Raw genomic sequence first — 18,839 nt, 5'->3', positions numbered from 1 at the left:
TGCGGATTTGTACCTTTTAGACACTGCAAGATGTGGGCCAAGCTAAGATAAAGTTTAAATTCAGTCCCTTTCTACGCTTTGCTCCCTTCTTGGATAATTTCCAGCTCTAACTGCCAGAGATTCCTCACTCGGAATCCTGTTAATACCATATTTGAACTTATGAATATCTGTAAGGTGAGTTCCAGGGATCATGTCATCTTTTCTGATCAGCTTAGGCTGTAGGTAACACTCCTTTAAATGAATAGACAAGTCTTGAACACAGCCTGTGCCCAGATGCGTACTGTACAGGTCCTTTGGTCATGTTTTGGATTTAGTTAGGTGCCGTTATTAATTTCCATTTAAGAAGCTTTTTCATGTGCTTTGAGTCTATACCTGTCATTGCACTCACGTGGGGTCATTCCTGGAGTGGTTCAGTCATCCACATTTTTAACCCTTCGGACTGTGCATGTGCTGCTATGTAGGAAGTATCAGTAAAATGAAACTTCAGTTTAAGAAGGTAAGTTGGGTACATCTTGTGCGTGTCCAGGATAAGTTAACCTAGGTGTCTTGGCTAATGCTTCTCACAGAGTGACACTTAGTTGATGAATAACACTTGACAGTGGTGACCTACTGTAACCTGTTTTTCTCACAGGACTCATTTTCCAGAAATGGCCTGGCCTAGGCTTGCTTACTTTCGGAGATTGGCAATAGAGTAGGAATGCAGTAGTCTTAATTTTATGCATATAAATGATCCACTATTCTTGTTTTATTTAATGTTAAAACTTGAAAAAATACATTTTGATTACTTAAATCACTGCAGAATCTGCTCTGTTGTATTGCCTTTTAATTAAACTGATCTGCCTCAACACTGCTTATTTTATTAAAACGTTGAAGGAGTTCTAATACCCAGATAGCACAAATTATACATTCCAAATCCATTTTGTACACATTTTATTGCAGGTTTGAAAAATCATTATTCATAAAACCATATTGTGGCTTTGACATTTTATAGAAAAATAAAAGGGTTCTGTCTTAGGTCTTCTTCTTTTGCTTTTCGGTTTCTTCTTTTTCTTTCTCTATTTCTGAGACATACTTTTCTATTTCCTCTTGATCTAAAATCTGAGGAGAAAATATGCATTTAAGGTACAGATCCCAAAAAGCAAAGCCAGTCTACATTACAATTACTGCTATGGAGACCTGTCAATTTGAATAGAACAACCTAGTAATCAGTCACCTGCCAAAAATAGTTCATGCTTCTGCATTTACAGCGAGACAATATTTTGCATCTGTCAAAGACGCAAGTTCTACTCGCTCTTATTCAATACTAATAAGTATTTGGGAAATGAACTGATTGTGCATACATTTACAAAGAGAAGTTACAAAGGGAGAGGTCATTTGTCATGTCTAAGTTGTGCAGGTTTTATGGTGAATACAAACCTTTAGTGGTTCATCACGTCTCATAACGGCTAATTCAATGTTCTTGCCTCCAGACTGGACAACCTGAAAACAGAGGTTTGTAAATGCAGTTTTTTTTATTCCAGTTTGTTTGTGTTCATGAAAATAGTGGGGAAGTCTTTCTTATTGTGGTCAAATACCAAAATGAGTTGGAAAATAGATTATGTATCATATAACCAGAGTTGACTTGTGCTGAAATTTGTTTAAAATTTAACCTTTTCATATAAACAGCAGGAAATATCAACACAAATCTTTCAATAGTTTTTTACTCTTACCTCAAGAAGAGCTCGGATTACAAGTTTCACGGTTTCCTTATCCGATTCCATGTCTTCATCTTTGTAGTTCTTTTCTAAAAATTCCCTGACGGTCTTTGCAGCTCTTCCAATAGCATTTGCCTGGGAGAGGACAAGAGATAAATCTGGTTATAGTTTGTGGAGTGTCAAAACTAATCCTTTACAAGCCGTTGCAGTTAAACCAATCTGCTGTTTCACTGGAAACTAGAAATATCTTTTTAGCATTTCCTGTAGTCTAAAGTAGGCTCACCTTCCACGCGTGGTATGTTCCTGATGGGTCAGTCTGGTAGAGCCTCGGTGTTCCGTCAAAGTCGAAACCCACAATGAGGGACGAAATCCCAAAAGGCCTGCGCCCATTGCTCTGAGTGTAACGCTGAGGAGAGAACATTTTACAGCTAATCGCATTGTCTTGCTTCATTCATCTGAGCAAGGAGATGTTCTGGGGCGTAGCTAGCACAGAAAAGTACAGTGCTTCTGCAAGGCTTTTATTTAGTCGTCTTAGATCGTAACAGTGACATGTCTAGCTTTGTAACGTTACAAACCAGCTATTACAAGTCATACAACACCAGCTAACTTTTTTCTAATGTTTGACTAAATAATTGGAACTTGCAATACAAGTATTATGAGTTTGTCTTTTTAAAGAAACCTGGCAGTTGAAGGGAATTATTACCTATGTTGACATTCTAATCCTGCCACCTAGGTCTTAAACATGGCCGTTTAGTTTAGGGCTGTTACACAAAGCTTTTTGGAGATATGAGGGGAGATTTTATGCGAGACCTTAAGAGCACAAAGAGAATCGGCTCATTAAATTTCTCAGTGAACCTTGAAGTGGGCAGTTACAGTGGGGAATCCTACCTGCTTGAGGCTGGAAATGTAGCGTGTGATGTACTCGACAGTGACAGGGTCCTCCACTGTCAGCCTATGGCTCTGACACTCCACCCGGGCCCTGTTTATAACAATCCTGGCGTCGGCTGTGAGCCCTGCAAAAAGATTGTGGTTCAGGATTCTTAAAAAAAATAAATCACGTGCACACTGCTGTTAATTTAACTATAACTCCAAAGCTGCAATTTCCGATACAGTAAAAGCAATTTTGGAAAGCAAAGCAGCAGCTGGTATTCTAGAATCGTTTAAGTGGCCACCACAAGCTCCTGAACTGGATCTGACCAAGGTCAGATGGGGCTACCTGAAATCAGATAAAAACAGAAAGTAACAAACCTTGTTTTGAATGATTTACAGATCATCAATAACATCTTTACTTACAATCCACCACTGAAAACTTAATATATCAAGACACTCGGAAAACAAGAGTGGACCATCATGGGCATGTAGTTCGGATATATATTTCACATAGTACACAACCAGCCAGATTTAAAATGTGATATTAACATGCAGCAGAATATTTTACATCCTATAGTCATATAGTTTTTCTGAATGTGCATTATGCGTGTTACATGCCACACTGGGCAATATTCTGGGCAGTGTGGTTACTGTACTATGCATTCTCCTGACAGGAAGTATGAGCTCACCATGTCACACAGGTATCAGCACCTCCAGTACTGTACTGCACCTGAACTGTGACTTCTCTAACACTTGCGTGCAAAATCTACCCACAGTTGCCAAACTTAAGGAAATGGCAATCTCTCCAGTCCAGGGAAAGTTTTACCTGCAAAGGCCATGAAAACATTGTCGTCCAAGGCACAGATCTTCCGGACAGTCCTGTCGTCTTGCAGCTTGGCCATTGACTTCTTCTCCACTCCAAGCACAACGATGTTTTTACCTCTAACTCCGACCTGATGAAACAAATGCAGAAAGGGGTTCCTTTGAAATAAAACCAGAATGATGTTAAACTTTTTTGTGCGCATACTATGTTGGAATCCAAATTTTAAAAACATTCTAATGCAGTTAAAAGGCGTAGTAGCCCAGCAGTTCTCATAGCTAGCCGATCCATAACTGGCTTCATAGCAGTCATGTCCTGGATGCGAGACTGCAGAAGAAACACTTTAATGCAAGCCTTATGCATGCCATGTATTTTTTATAATGTTTCTATTTTGTTTAGCGAACATGTTATGCAAAAAAAACAACAACATCCAGACCATGTCTGTACGCTAAGAAAAATCAATTTCTGGTTTGTAAAAGTCCTTTCCTGGGGTGTGCCATTGTTTCACAGTTTCTGATTCATGTTTGATACTGGGCAGGGGCTCCTTGTGTGTGGAGTTTGCATGCTCTCCGCAGGGGTTTTTCCTCCCACTTTCCACATGCTGGCTAGATTAACCGGTGTCTCCACGCTGACGCTGTGAGCGCTTCACGGTAACTGTTCTTGTTGTGCCCAGCGTAGCTCCGACCAGCGCCATGTGTCTTCTTATTTCTTATTTATTGTTATTGTCATTCTGTAAAGCGCTTTGAGAAGCCACCTTTAAAGGCGCTATATAAAATAAAGTTTATTATTATTATTATTATGTGTTATGCAGTGCTACAGTATGTTCTTGCCACGAGTTTCCTTAGCGTGAAAGCGCTATCGATGGATAAGTGAATCGTGCGCTTTAATTTTACAACTGCTGAAAAACTAAAGGCACGGCATCCTAGATCCGTACCTGTGACATTTACTTCGGTAGCCGTCGCCAAAGTCAACTCTTAGCTACGAAGCCAAAAGCAGGTTTTAAATTGAAGATCTCCATAAACATTACTTGAGCTATTTACAATTCCTGAACCCAATTCGAGTTTTTATACAAGCTATACATGCCTGGTTGCGTCCTAGACAGGGGTCACTGTCATTCAAAGTTAAATATAAGTTCAAACGGCAAGTTTCCGAAGGGTCGGAAATTGTCGTGGCAGAGACATCAAACCACCCACATGAACCAGTGATGGCGATATTTCATCTAAATACCTTGGGTACCCTTAACACAAGGCATGCCGCCTTAAGATAAAACCAGCGATACGGTCAAAGTGAAATAATGGGAATTTTAACAGAACAGACTTGGATCCCGCAAATCTAAAAAAAAAACCGCACGTTTTGCCCTCTTTGGTAACACGCAGCTAGATACTATGTATTTAAAGACCTCTGGCTAACAAAGAAAACTTACTATTTTGGCTAAATACGCGTACTGTATGTGTATTCTGTATCATATATGAATTCAAATGAAGAAATGGTTCAGACTTTGAACTGCATCTTCAACAAATGCAGTGGAAGTTGGAGTGGGTCATTCGCGAGTTTCTCGGTTACTCACTGCGGTGGATCCCTTCTTCACAGCCTCCTGTGCGTATTCCACCTGGAACAGGTGACCGTCCGGGGAAAAGACCGTGATGGCTCGGTCGTAACTCATTCTCTGAGGCTAAAATAACCGTCCCAAGGCAAAGAAAAAGACACGCTCAGGCGTAGAAATCAGAAATCGGCAAAGCAGAGTACTGAAACTGAAAGTAACGGCAAGCGCAAAACAGCCAAATCATGCCGCAGCGCCTCTTCCGGGAGCCGACGCTGCTGCCAGCCGACATACGCACGATTTATTGCGTGTGTTTTGTATCCCACTGCTGGCGTCTACGCACAAGAATAGGCGTACAGGGCGTTGTGAATCGGAGAACAGGCACACTCCAGCAGGAGCCCTCAGAATGGGGTTGTACCAAAAACTGACAGAGGTATGTCTACGCAACTTACTGGAGCGAAATCTCCGAAACATGCCAGAAGGAATCCCGATTTAGCCACGTTTCAGACCTGCACTAAAGATTATAACAATATTTTGCGTTCAAGACACCTTTCAAAATTAATTGCCCCTTGATTCTTGTGTCTTTTGGAATAGCCCAGGTTTTGCCGAACACCCCCTGTATATCTCACGACATGGGAACCCTTAGCTTGTAATAGGAGGTAGATAATAAAAATATTAGAATAAAAAGAAGCGTTTTTTTATATATTAAAAAATAATCATGTCTGTTGCGTTCGCTTCGGCTCGCCCCAGAAGTAAAGGGGAGGTGACACAGCAAACTATACAAAAGGTAATAAAGCGTTTTTGTATTTTGATGTCATTGCGATGGTTTTGAATGCTGGCTGACTACTGAGAAATGTGTTTCAATGGTGGGAAAGTAGTGTATATCAGGGACTGTGAAGATGGTCAACTAGTATAAGCTTAACAAAGCGAGGTGTATGGCCTTATTGGATTAATGGGGACTATGATGGATTTTTACAAATGTTTTGCTGTATTTTTTATTTTAAATGTTTATTTTTCTGCAGAATGCGTGTATCTGTATGGGAGAGGCAATTTCCCCACAATTAAAACAACTAACCTGCATATTTAAGAATACAAAATTTGTGGTAAAATATTACTTGAACATTATATTATGTGATCTACAATAGGCGTCTTGGAGGCGTTGTAATTCGGTGCATTTAAAATGAAACAGGTGCTAAATTAAAATGAATTTTGTTTCCAGGTGTTGCGTATAGGTGATTTCAATACAACGTATATTGATATATTCTGGGGACTGCGCACGATACCGTTGTATGTTGTTTTCGTGTAATATGAATCTGCTCGTCTTTTTAAAAAAAAGTCCAAATTCTGAATGCTTAAGGCAATCCGCGATAAAGAACGGAACTCTAGCGGTTTGTCAAGATGGTGAAATGAAGTGCCTGGCATGCAGTTGACGAGCAGGTAGCCTGCTACTGTGTTTGCTGCACTGACTGATAATGGCAGGAGAGTCTTGGGACCAGACAGATTTGTTCAATAGCCTGTGAGGATGCAGAGCTTTGTTCCCGTTTCAGAGCTACTGTGACTGTTTTACAGGTGAGATTGCGATTCTTTTACATCGCGTTTACGACGCGAGAGGCTTCCGTCGGTTTGATTTACAGACCAGCGACGGAGACTTGAGCCAAGTCGCGCTGCTGCGTTGCTGTCTTTCTCCGTTGAATGAGTGATGGCGAATGAAGGAGGCTATGTACTGTAGCTTAGATGAAGCAACCCCGTTTCTCGCCTTCGTGCACTGTTCTGAATGATCTCCTGCTGCCAACTCATGGAGCCTCGGAGAATCCACTGACCCAGATACATTGTGCTCCTACTCTACATACAGTCCTGCAAGAATGATTTTTGACAGTACAATTATGTGGGTTCCGGATTTTGTGTGTGAGAGAAGTTTGTTCATTTCTCCACAAGCAAGACTTGAACAACATTATTCCAGCAGTCTGTACGTCCTATAGTGCTGCCCCCAATACCTTTAATACTAATTTTTAATTCATATATCTTAATATACAGTAAATGTTTTTTTTTCTTTCCCAAAGATGCTAGACGAAAACCATCACCTGATCCAGTGTATTATGGACTATCAGAGTAAAGGGAAAACTGCAGAATGCACTCAGTAAGTATGTTGTCTGGTCTGCAGAACAAAGATGTAAATCACAATATTAAACTGTACAACTGTTGTGTTCTTATCACATTTGCTTCGATTTACTTACCAAAGTAAATTATACTTGGTTAAACTTGGTTTAAACATCAGAGGAGTATTTATATAAAACTGCTTGTTGTTTATGCTGTTCTGCACAGTTTATTATGTTTAACTTGGCAAAAACAACTGTGCGCACTTAATAAGATAAGATAAGATCACTTTATTAGCCATATACAATTTCTTGCATACCCCAGTTTGCTCTCCATGAGACACAGATACACAGACAGGGAGAGAAGCTTGGGGTCAGAGCGCAGGGTCAGCCATTGTACAGCGCCCCTGGAGCAGTTGGGGTTAAGGGCCTCGCTCAGGGGCCCAACGGAGTAGAATTCCTCTGCCGGCCGCGGGATTTGAACCGGCAACCTTCCAGCCAATATTTATTTCCTGAAGCATATTAAATCCTTTCCTAGGTTTGCCCTTTATTCATATAAACATGGCTTTTTAAAAATCAATTACATCTGCACTGTAGATTATACAAACATTATTTTTTGGATATATAGAATAGATTTATGTTCTTGTCAACTCTCAATATTTCAGTGATTGTTAAAGGACAGTTTCAAGTGCTGTCATAGGCAAAATGCCTGCTTGAGCTTTAATTCACATTTATTTCCTACCTTTGTTGACAAATATATTTTGTGTTGTTGTTTCTCATATGATGGTTTATGTACTGAACTTTCTTTTCACAGATACCAGCAAATACTGCACAGAAACCTGGTGTATCTTGCAACAATAGCGGACTCCAATCAGAACATGCAGTCATTGTTACCTGCAGTAAGTGCTCAGTGTGTTTTTTGGCCTGCTGCTGGCCTTGCTTGGCTGTTATCTGAAAACCCAAAGCTTCTTGTCATGTGGGGTTACAAATGAGAGAAGTCCTTTTTGGCTCCTGTAGCCTTTTGCGTGTGGCTAATTGCTCTGAGGATTCTATCCAGGCAGAGTATCAGCTTCGACATCATGGCTGAGTAGCTTGTTCAATACTCCCGCAACTCTTTGTGTAAAACGTACCTCCCGTTTTCAGTTTTAAATGCAATCCAGGATAGTTTTCGTTTGTGTCCTCTGGTACAAATTTCAGTACTGTTTCCAAAGAAGCCCATTGGGTTCACTTTGTCATTGCCATTTAGGAGTTTGAATACTTGAATTGGGTTCCCTTGCATTTTTTTCTCATTTCGTGAGTGATATGTTTAGTTGTTTTATTCTGTCAGTATTGGAGGCTCCTTTAAGGCTGAGGATGTACAGTACCTGGTTGCTCTTCTGTGAACTGGTTTTGCATAGTACTGTATTTCTTCTGCATAGCACCAGTAAGTCACTTGCCTTCTGTGTGGATTTGTTCTGGAACCCTGTATCCATTAAAATTTGAACAATTTGAAAATCTGGCCTTTTTACTAGTGTAGTGCAGCTGTTGTCTTGTATTATTTGTCATTGCCCCTTACAAGCAAGTTATCTGGAGTTGCCTTACGCACTCTTGAGGTCTGTTTAACAGTGTTGAGAGCCTTTGACATACCTTTGCTCATTGGTAAACTATGATGCTGGAAGCGTTGTCACTTCTTCCAGCATCTATTAGATTGGGACCGAGCTATTTGCGAGGAGCTTGTGCACTAAAGCGTCTTTTAAGGATTTCATAAAGATAGGTGCCCATATTTTTCATTTTGCGCAATGCCTGATTTTTCTCAATAAATGTGTTTTTACAGCCGCCTACCCAAAACATGAACATGGGCCCAGGAGGGATCAGCCAAAGTGGGTCGAGCCAGTCGCTCCACTCCCAGAGCAATCTGAACGACAGCATGGCAACTGGTCTGCCACCCACCTCTCTTATGCAGAGCCAGATGAGCAATGGTGTGGCCTTTTCCTTTGCTTTTGAGATAGAGAAGTGAAGTAAAAGCTTAGTTCTGAGCATCTAGAAACACATTAGCTCCGTGAAGCTGGTCTCCCTAAGAACAGCACAATGAAACCCACCACATTTGTTTGTGCCATTGAGATCTCGTTCCTGAGATATAGTGCCTTCTTTTTTTGGGATGTGACATGTCTGAAGACTGAAAACGATCCTGTAACCATTGACATCCTTTTGGACCCATTCTTATGAAAAACAATTAATTTTGATTCATTTAAGAGAAGAGAGGGCTTGTCTAGGTTGCAGACTATGAATGTGTTTTGAAGGACGACTTCTGAAGACTGCCCTTCTGTCTTGCCACAGGCCCAAGTCATGTGTCCATGCAGCAGTCGGGACAGACGTCTCTCCCCACCACTTCCATGAGCATGCCAGTCAGCAGCCATGGTTCGGCCACAGGCTACAGCCACTCGGTGTCCTCTTCACAGGGCATGCAGATGCAAAGCCAGGGTCAGTCCATGGGCAGCTATGCTTCCCGAAGCAACCTCAACATGCAGTCTAACCAAGGTGAGGACAAGGTTCTCTAAATGGTTAGACAGGAGCAACGAGTCCTAAGAAGAACCGTGTTTCTCCTTTAATTTGTTTTGTTACGCGATGATACTGACGTGGTTCATCAGCTTCATTCACACTGCTGTCATTCTGAATTCTAGTTCTCTGTTGCAAAGCCAGTTGTACCTACATTATACACTGTAATGTATTTACACTTATGTTACACGAACCCATGCAAAGTGTATTCACTCTGTTAATTAATAATTGTTCAGCAATGCATAGTCTGTATGCTGATAGAAGGCTACAGACTTTTACTGTTAAGTGTTCAAATGCCTTTTCTTTTTCCCCTTTAAACTGAAATTTCCCCCACCATGTTTTCAGTCACAATGATGCACCAACAAGCTGCCACATCCCATTACTCCCCAGCACAAGCCGGGAGCCAGCACTATCAGGGGCAGCAGTCCATAGGAATGTTGGGACAGGGTAACCAAGGCAACAGTATGATGGCCCAGAGACCCATGGGTTCATACCGACCTTCACAGCAAGGTAAGTTAAGGGCTCTTCTACTGGGCTTTAAGTGAAAAAAAGAAGGCCAAAAAAAAAAGAAAATGGTTGGCCACAGAGCATTTCATGTTTTTGTTTCATGTACAAAATGCTTATTTAAACAATAAATAGAATGGATTTTGGACAGTTTGTTCTATTTATTAATTAAATGGAAGAATTGTATGTGGTTTATGTGTACTGCTTAGCCTTTGAGGAGAGAGTTTACATCAAAAAACGAATTCTCGCATGCACAGACGGGTTTGGTTTGTGTTTTATGTATTTGTTGGTTTAGAAAAGATCAGTTTGAATATGTTTGTGTAAAAAGTCAAAACATTCTGGTGCGTTGGAGTAACAGTGTTCAGCATAATGGTAAAAAAGATGTGTAAGATAAGTTTATAATGGATCTGTTTCAGTGAAACTTCAAATAACTGGTCAATACATTTCTATACAGGAGTACGTTTGTGGTGTAGCTTTTAATCTGCTAACTATACCAGTGAAACTTTACATGTCCAAAATCACAAAGTGTGCATGTATTTTGAACACAGTAAGCCTTTGTGTGATCCGTGTGTAGCTTTAAGAAGCAAGTTAAGATTTATTGTTGCTGTTACGTCTGGTCTTAGTCTCTGTAAATCATGGACTGGCTTTTGTCAGTGTTGATCTAAAAATAGTTTCTAATGTTCTCCAGTGTGTTTTACATGGATGTGGGTACAGCACACTCCCTGCATGACAGCACTGCTTGCTCCATTCATGTAAAAGAAATCTGTGGTACAGTATATCTGTAAGTGGAAACATTTATTCTGTATTGTTCTGTATCCCCCAGAACAGACCTGAAATTAACCCTAAACTGCCCCTAAAAGTATTGTGCACAGCTTTCTTTTTGCCGCTTGTTCTGGTATTGACATGTATTACTCTTTATGAGCTATTTCGCATGTGTAGTAGATCATTGATTATTTCACACGCTGGGGAAATTACTATATTATAGAAATTACTATTTTATTGTAATTTACAGTAGCTCTGCACATGTTTTTATGAACGCTTTAATTTGGGGTGTTGTGTACTGTTTGAAATGTTATAATGTTTGGAGTATACACCCACACAGACTCTGTATGTTTAAAGCATAGTACTGCAAAAATACAGTGCTGTCCAGTATGCTTAACCTTGTTTAATGCTAAGTATAATGCTTAACATGTTGTATAGTACATGATTAAGGAGAAGGAACATCTTTCTTGTACAAATTGTTTTAATGGAAAATTTTGGATGTAATCAATAATTACTGGAATTGCTTTAATTTCTCTATGACTTCATAGAGAACTTTAGCCCATGGTATATTTTCAATATTTTGCTTTTGAACATGACATTTTCACAGGGGTTTAGAGCTGTTGGGTTGCACAGTGGCGCAGTGGTTAGCATTACTGCCTCACAGCACTGGGGCCCTGGGTTCAGCTCTGGACTGGGGGGTGCTGTCTGTGTGGAGTTTATGTGTTCTACTCATGCTCGCGTGGGTTTTCTCCCACACTCTAAAGACATACTGGTAGGCTAATTCGGTTCTGGGAGAATTGGCCCTAGGTGTGAGTGTTTGCGTCTGCCTTGCGAAGGATTGGCGGCCCATTTGGAGTGTAATCTCCCTAATGCCAGTCGCCTGGGCTCCCCGCTCTGAATGGATCAGAGGTGTTGGTGAGACTGTAACTCAAACATCATTTCAATACATAAGGATTTGTATGTATTATATACTGGAGTGCTAATGTTCTGGGCACAACTTGAGTTATGGTTAATTTTGCATTCAAGCAGTCTGTGGACACGCCTTTCGACTGACTCAACGGACGTTATATTGAAAGAAAAAGGTTGTTTGGTAGTAGGTGTAGAGAGGCCAGCTGTCTGTCCATGACAGCAGCATCGTTGGGCTGGACAATGTTGTAGGTAAGTCCCTTTTCAGGCCATAAAGGCTCATGGGGAATGGGGGGCAAGGGACACTGGAAGTGGAGGTGATGTGGTCAGCATCACGCTCCGGCCGGCCCATTACCCCCGGCAGGATTAACACCCAGTACTCATTTGGAAAGCAGGCTGAGTGGACCTGGGAGCCGTCTGGAAGGAATTGGAGCAAGCTACAGTACATCGCTTGCCTCTACCAGGCATTGAACCCAGGACCTCCCAGTCAGGAGCTAGACACCCTTGTTGAACTACCACAGCTCCTGCGCAGTGTAGTGCTTACTGTACATTTGCCTTCTGTTGGGGCGAGACTCTTAAGTTGTCAGCTTATGGAGTTTTTTAGCGAAACCTGAGGAGGAGGTCAGGCCCACACCTGGCTCCCTTCCACACAGTTACATAGAAGAATCATGATCGTCATACACCTCATGTACCTGCCTGTATCCCTCCTTCCAGCCCATCACTGTCCTTGTAGCAGCTCGCCAGCATGTCCTTCTTAAGAACAGAGGTGGGGTTGTCTTCTTCCTGATGGTCAGGAAAACAATTTTGACTACTTCTTCATTCCATCTTGATTAGGGCCTGATCCAATTATGGAACTGATTTTGTTGAGATATACTGTACAGGGTTTTCTATTTATCAGTGCTGTGTAAACATTGTGAAATTCAGGGCAAAATGGTACAGTGTATGAATTTTCTGCACATCCTTCTCTTAAGTAAAGCAGGATTTTTTTCACTGCTCATGTATTTAAAAAATGTCTAGTTTCAAAGTGAATGTGTTTTTTTATAATGTTTTTATAAAATGGCTTTAATTTTTTCCGTGCATTTTATAAAAACAAAATGATTTTCCAAAAAAAGTACTTCACATCACAGAAGGTTACAGGGTGTCTTCTGTTGAAGTTATATGAGCCAGAGGGCAAACATAACACAAACAGAATTAATACTACCCTCAGACTTTTGCCTGTTTCTCTATATTTACAATCCCCTTAACTGAAAGCTCTAAAGAGTATCACACCAGTTAATTTCACACCTGCTAACATACATTATGGTCATTATTCAACTGTTTTTGTGATGAGTTTCAAAAAACTCCTCATTCCTCTAGGTGCCCTCAATCTGTCATTTGCCAGTACTGGAGTTGGGCTGCTTGCTCCTTCCCATTCACACCCCTTCCACCAGTCACCAGAACTCGATTTTGGTCAAATCAAGTGATTAACCATTCCTAGTGTCACCTGTCTGTTGCAGGATCAGCCCCGCAGTACATGGGACAGGAGGAGTTCTACGGGGAGCAGTATGGACACAGTCAGAGCTCCAGCGAGCCCATTAACCAGCAATATTACCCCGATGGTAATAACACCTTCTCTCCTTCATCTCCAAAACCCCTTTCAGTTAGCACTATTCGTGTCATAGCACTTTAATTTTTCTATTTTTAACTATTCCTATTCTATATCCAAGGCCTTATATCCTTCTCTAGATTTTAAGTCCTCATGTTAGACTTTCATCTAGCAATTTCCTGCATTGAATTCACAACCAATATCACTATTGCGTGACTTTGATTCAGTGGTGTGCAGAAAATTCAGAACTGTTTTTTCTTGGTAAAAAAAACAAATCTGTAGGATCAATGTGTTATTTCATTTACTTCTGTCCTTGTTGGATGGAGGAGTGAGTGCTTGGGTATTGTTGTCTCTGCAGGCCATGGAGAATACTCCTACCAGCAGTCTTCATACAGTGAGCAGAGCTATGAGAGAAGCTTTGAGGAGTCCTCTCAGCACTACTATGAAGGAGGTATTCTGGGTTTAACTGTGTTGGGTTTCACTGGTTTCCTTATAGTTTGAACAACCTGTGACTTTACCATACCAAAAATATGATTAATATAAAAGTACAAAATATTTTCTTTATTTTCTTCTTTTTTCCCTGTACACTCACCTTACTTTATACAAGAAACCTCGGACAGTATCTTAGTCTTTCAATTCAGTTCAAGTTTTATTATTCACTGGTGGAAATTCGTTTTATAGCAGAGTCCAACACAACAATACACGAGAACAGACAAACATCATCAGCAAAGAATTTGAGAATGTGATTACAGAGGGGACAAAAGACTCCCTGAGTCTGTTACCATTAAACCTGGGAGCACAAATGTGTCTTCTAGATGGGAGGAGAGTAAATTCACAGTGGAGGGGGTGAGCCATAATCTACATAATGATCTTAGCCTTCTTTACAACTCTGTGTTTGTAGAGGGTATTTAGGTTGATCACCCTTAAATAACCCGAAGAAGGCTCCACAGCTGAAATGCTGTGTTTCTCTTCTTCTCTTTTCAGCATGGCGTAAACCTTGTTCCTTTGCCCCCTTAAATAGTCCACTGAATCCTGCAAAGACACATCCAGATTATTAAGTCTTTTGCTGGAGCCAGCTGGCATCCGTGCTTTTCCCCTGCAGAATGCATTTCATTTTCCAGAGCGGTAGTAATATTTGCCAAGTAGTTTCAAGAACATTAATAAGTGCCCTTTTTCTTGGCCTGTGCCTGTAGGAAACTCGCAGTACAGCCAGCAGCAAGCATCCTACCAACAGGGTTCCAGCCAACAGCAGCCTTTCAGCCAGCAGCAGTACCCTACCCAACAAAGTTATGCTGGACAGCAGCAGGGCTATGGTAAGAATAGAGGTCTGTGGGACTGACTGACAGAGTCTGTGAACCCAGCAAAGACAGTCAAGGCTACCTTTAATAGTAGGCTTATTGGCGATCAGACAGACACAGGGTCAGTTTTATTGAGTGACCCTGGCAGAGAAGCAGCAGTTCTCATCTGATTTCTTTGAGTATTGCTAAGAGGTGTGAGATTGATAGAGGAGCCTCTAAGATCTGATAACAGTAGATAAGCAAGGATGGCCCCGGGCCACTACTAGGATGAGAGGCCTATTTAGAGACATCTTTAAATATGTGGACCCTTAATTCTATTGGCAAAGTACAATAACATTTCTCCACCCAGTCTGCTGTGCAGGTGAGGGTAGTGAGGTTTAATGGCTGCTTTGCGTCTACCATCTGGTAGATAAAATGGGTCCCCTCCTGGATGTGAAGTGCTTTGTGTTTCTTTGAGATTAAAAGTGCTGTGCAAATGCAAGCAAATATTATTCTTCAATGGGTGGCATGGCGGCACAGTGGTTAGCATTGGTGCCTTGCAGAGCTGGGGCCCAGGGTTCAATTCTGAACCTGGGGTGCTGTCTATGAAGAGTGTGCGTGGGTTTCCTCTGGGTACTCTGCTTTCCTCCCACAGTCCAAAAACATACTGGTTATATGACTTCTGGGAAAATTGCTCCTAGGTGTGAGTCTGTGTGTGTCTGCGGATGGACTGGAGTGTACCCTGCTTGTGCCCGTTGTTTGCTGGGATTGGCTCCTGCTCCCCTCTGACCTTGAATTAGAAGAAGAGGTTAGAAAATGGATGGATGGATGGATTATTCTATGCTATAGAGTATCTTCTTTTCTTAGGCCCGGCACAAGGAGCCTCCACCCAGTACTCTAGCTACCAGCAGGGGCAGGGGCAGCAGTACAGCTCCTATCGCCCCTCGCAGTCTGGCCCTGCTGCACAAACACAGCGACCTTATGGATATGAGCAGGTGTGTGACTCTGGCCTTGTCTCTTCACAGGAGACGCATTCGTGTTTCAAATGCATGTTGTGTGCTTTCTTAAAACCGATAAATATAGGATTAGACCTGAAAGATTTATTTTTAATTTCCACTTAGTCCCAAGAATGAATTCAGAACTAATAGAATGCTAAAAAGTTCTGTACACTATGATTGAGACCAGTTTACTATAATGAAACCGACAGCAGACTGTTAACGATTGGTAGATTTCTGTTTCTGTTTTTGGAGTATTCTTCTGGGATTCATGAACCATTTGCACTGCTGTAATCATTTTAAATATTTTATTTTGTGTAACAGGGCCAGTATGGGAACTACCAGCAATAAGGTAAAAGCTCTTCAGCAGATTTCCTACGCAGTCAACAAGAAAACATTTTCCTTTGTTCTGTATTCTGTGATGATCTGTTGGTGTATAGTAACCTAACAGATCTGAGACCTTTCAATCTCTGTTTCTTGTGTGTTGTTTTACTCAGTGCAGCTGTATGGGTTTGGGAACGTTTTTTTTTAGAAGAATTGTTGCTGCTCATAGTACCTGTCAAGTGAAAACAATTGTGTATTTGTTTTAATTTTGTTTTTAAGATTGTAAATTAAAAATTGTGCAAGTCTGGACAAAAAGGCTTATTGTCAACATCAAAGGACGTATTTCAAAGACAACTCAAACCATTATTTTCAGTACTGTCTACATGCTCTGTCTCAAATACAGATTATGTCTGATGCAGAAGAAGGGGATAATGGCCCATTTTAGTTGTCGGTAGGAACAGCAGTGGTATTATATATATATATTTTATTTCTGGAAGTGCGTCTTATTTGAATCTCTTTATTTATCAGGTTTTGTTAAACTGAGTGTCACTTTAGCATTTGTGTAGATATGGTGTACTGTTACAGCCAAGGTTACAAGTCATACTCTAGAACTCATTTCTCATTCATGGGCAAAAGGTCAGGCATCACCTGCCCCTGAACGGTGTGATTTAGGGTTCTGCAGCCACCTCACCTCGGGTTTTATATTGTTGCCATTACTTCTTTCTTCCATTTTAAAGTTGTATATGCTTCCCCAAACAGACAAAGGTACTAGATTGCACTGCATGGTGGGGTTTGACAGTTATATCTACAGTACATTTCTTCAGCTCTATATTTGGCCCACTCATAAAAGCATGTGTATACTCTGTACCAATTCACTAAAGAATCAGGCACTTAGAAGAAATGAATGTTTCACTGGTTTGTGTTATGATAGAGATGCATACTTTTAAACATGGTTTTCATATTTTTAGTTGCGGCACAGGTTTATCTCTGAAGTAATTCTCTGCATGAAAAGAAATGAAGGACTAGAAATGGGAGATTCGATTTTTTTTCTTGTTTTCCAAGTTTTGTGAATGTAATTTATTTATTACATCTTGAAAATGTTGACAATTACAGTAGAGCAGGGATCTCCAAACCAGGTTTTGGAGAGTCTCAGTCCAGGTAGTTTTAGAAATCACCTGAAATCACTAATTTTCAAAGATAAGTTTACACATAACCGGCTTAATCCGTCACAATTCATTTGCCTTGAATTTCTGGAAATTTATGAATTGAGGGTAACATACTGTATAAAACATTTTGGATTGTTGATGGGAGATATTTATTTTAGTATGTATTTATATTTATGTATGTATTTGCTGTTTTTTAATGATGTAATGAGCCAATTCATTGAACACTGTTTTTGTATAACACTATTGTTTACCCTCTTTTTTTAATCTGTACAATTACAAAACAATAACCTGAACTCTATAGGAGACACAAAGTGTTGCAGAACTTGCATGTGTAATGTAATTGAGACAGCCTGCTGGTTATTGTACCAGTGACACTGTACTACTCGCATCAGATAAATAATCATTTAGACTGAGAAATCTACAAGACCCCTGGGACAAAACAGATCTGAGGATATATTGATTAGGACCATACAAGTGAAAGTGTTTCATCTGTACATAAAGCACTGGTATAATAGGATATTAGGATTACAAATTGTTCCAAGTCCTGGTCTTTGTGTTAAGTGTCAATAATCAAATCATTAAACTAACAAACAGGTTTAATTACATTTTGTATCCTTAAATAGCACAGTACTAGTTTAATGATGAGTTAAATGAAATAACCGAGAGCCCAGATGGGAATGGCACTGGAGAAATCTCAGCCAGGATTGGAATGCCCTGAGCTGCTGTGGTGTGCGGAATCTGGCATGATGGAATGTGATGTCCTTGTCTGCCAGAAAATAATGACTTCTGGGAGCTTTTCCTATAGCCTTCTGACTCGTCATTCATGGTAGTCCAAATCGTAGCGTACGGGATATTCCTGGAGTTTTTCATCCGGTTTTGCAGTGGGTAACTGCCCCAAGGTGAAAGTGGAAGAGAATCATTTTTTGGTGTGTATAGTATCAGTTAGACTCATAGTGCTTATCTACATGTGTAGGCGTATAATGTTTATGGTTACAGAAATGTTGCCTTGATATGATTTTTATTTAAGCAAAGGACTTTCTTTGGAGAATGGGTGTGAGGATGATATGAGATTGCCTTTTGCATGGGTATCTCTTTGCCCATTCTACCAGACAGCTCTGTAAAGAGTGAGATGTTGTAGTGCCAGATTTATTCATATAATTGAGTCTTTTGTATTGTGTTAGAAGTCAAAAGACATGTTAAAGGTTCCACAAACACATTTGCCTTATTATTTTTATTTCATGGCAAAATAATGTACAGCACAGATTTTTTTGTTATTTATAAATATCAAAGTAGCAAAACAACAGTATGCCATATACTGATTTATTAAAAAAGATATAATAATAAAAGTATGGGTGCTGCAATTTTACCAGTACAAACAACAGCACAGTTCATCCCCATTTTGATGCTGCTTAGAGTCTCCTTCACATTGTTGTGTTTGGCTGTCAGACAGCTGTATTATTTCACACTGTTCCATGACAATCGTAGGGTTCTCTATATCACAACATGGTGTGTTCTAAAGTTAATTTAGATTCTGAAAACTTAAAAGGTTTGTCTTCTGTTCAAATGTTGTTTATAATGTAAAGAAGTCATTGTAATCCATTTGTTGAGAGGGCTTTGGTATGATCATTGACCAAATATGAATGTTTTATCTTCAAGTATACTGTACTGCATTGCCTGTTAGTACTTTTTCTCTTTTTGTTACTGTTTATTATGAAAAAATAAAAAATAAACATTCACCTTCTTTATTGCTTTGTGGTCAATGTGCATC

The 18,839-nt window shown here is 40.3% G+C and overlaps 2 protein-coding genes across 4 annotated transcripts; one reads left to right on the top strand and one right to left on the bottom strand.

Annotated features, from left to right (window-relative positions):
• Positions 1-913: 913 nt before the first annotated feature.
• Positions 914-5,195, bottom strand: LOC148648181 (proteasome subunit alpha type-7). Its single transcript, XM_088608275.1, has 7 exons — positions 4,952-5,195; positions 3,391-3,517; positions 2,583-2,707; positions 1,978-2,100; positions 1,710-1,829; positions 1,417-1,479; positions 914-1,098 (listed from the first exon to the last, which is right to left on the bottom strand). Exons 1-7 carry the CDS (start codon positions 5,045-5,047, stop codon positions 1,012-1,014), a joined length of 741 nt encoding a protein of 246 aa, XP_088464401.1. The 5' UTR covers positions 5,048-5,195; the 3' UTR covers positions 914-1,011.
• A 127-nt stretch (positions 5,196-5,322) lies between these two features.
• LOC148648180 (calcium-responsive transactivator-like) lies at positions 5,323-18,812 on the top strand. Of its 3 annotated transcripts, none has more exons than XM_088608268.1 (11): positions 5,323-5,711; positions 6,985-7,061; positions 7,832-7,916; positions 8,831-8,975; positions 9,334-9,534; positions 9,898-10,062; positions 13,221-13,322; positions 13,668-13,760; positions 14,503-14,622; positions 15,454-15,581; positions 15,906-18,812. In XM_088608268.1, exons 1-11 carry the CDS (start codon positions 5,643-5,645, stop codon positions 15,930-15,932), a joined length of 1,212 nt encoding a protein of 403 aa, XP_088464394.1. In that variant the 5' UTR covers positions 5,323-5,642; the 3' UTR covers positions 15,933-18,812. The 3 variants fall into 3 exon arrangements, with proteins under 3 accessions (XP_088464394.1, XP_088464396.1, XP_088464395.1); XM_088608269.1 differs by lacking the exon at positions 5,323-5,711 and adding an exon at positions 5,836-6,493; XM_088608270.1 differs by lacking the exon at positions 13,221-13,322.
• The last annotated feature ends 27 nt before the right edge of the window (positions 18,813-18,839 follow it).

Source organism: Lepisosteus platostomus, chromosome 15 (genome assembly GCF_059453375.1).
Source record: "Lepisosteus platostomus isolate fLepPlt1 chromosome 15, fLepPlt1.hap1, whole genome shotgun sequence".
Classification (NCBI taxonomy): Eukaryota; Metazoa; Chordata; class Actinopteri; order Semionotiformes; family Lepisosteidae; genus Lepisosteus; species Lepisosteus platostomus.
Note: the sequence above shows the minus strand (reverse complement) of the source record. Positions and strands in the feature narration are given on the sequence as shown.

Bases quoted from the DNA above. Each gene is read 5' to 3' on its own strand.
- LOC148648181 (XM_088608275.1), bottom strand. From the start codon at position 5,047: ATGAGTTACGACCGAGCCATCACGGTCTTTTCCCCGGACGGTCACCTG. The intron at 3,518-4,951 runs GTGAGTAACCGA...TTGTTTCATCAG, and splicing joins TGAAGAAGGGATCCACCGCA to GTCGGAGTTAGAGGTAAAAA. The intron at 1,480-1,709 runs GTAAGAGTAAAA...CTCTGTTTTCAG, and splicing joins TAATCCGAGCTCTTCTTGAG to GTTGTCCAGTCTGGAGGCAA.
- LOC148648180 (XM_088608268.1), top strand. From the start codon at position 5,643: ATGTCTGTTGCGTTCGCTTCGGCTCGCCCCAGAAGTAAAGGGGAGGTG. The intron at 10,063-13,220 runs GTAAGTTAAGGG...TGTCTGTTGCAG, and splicing joins ATACCGACCTTCACAGCAAG to GATCAGCCCCGCAGTACATG. The intron at 13,323-13,667 runs GTAATAACACCT...TTGTCTCTGCAG, and splicing joins CCAGCAATATTACCCCGATG to GCCATGGAGAATACTCCTAC.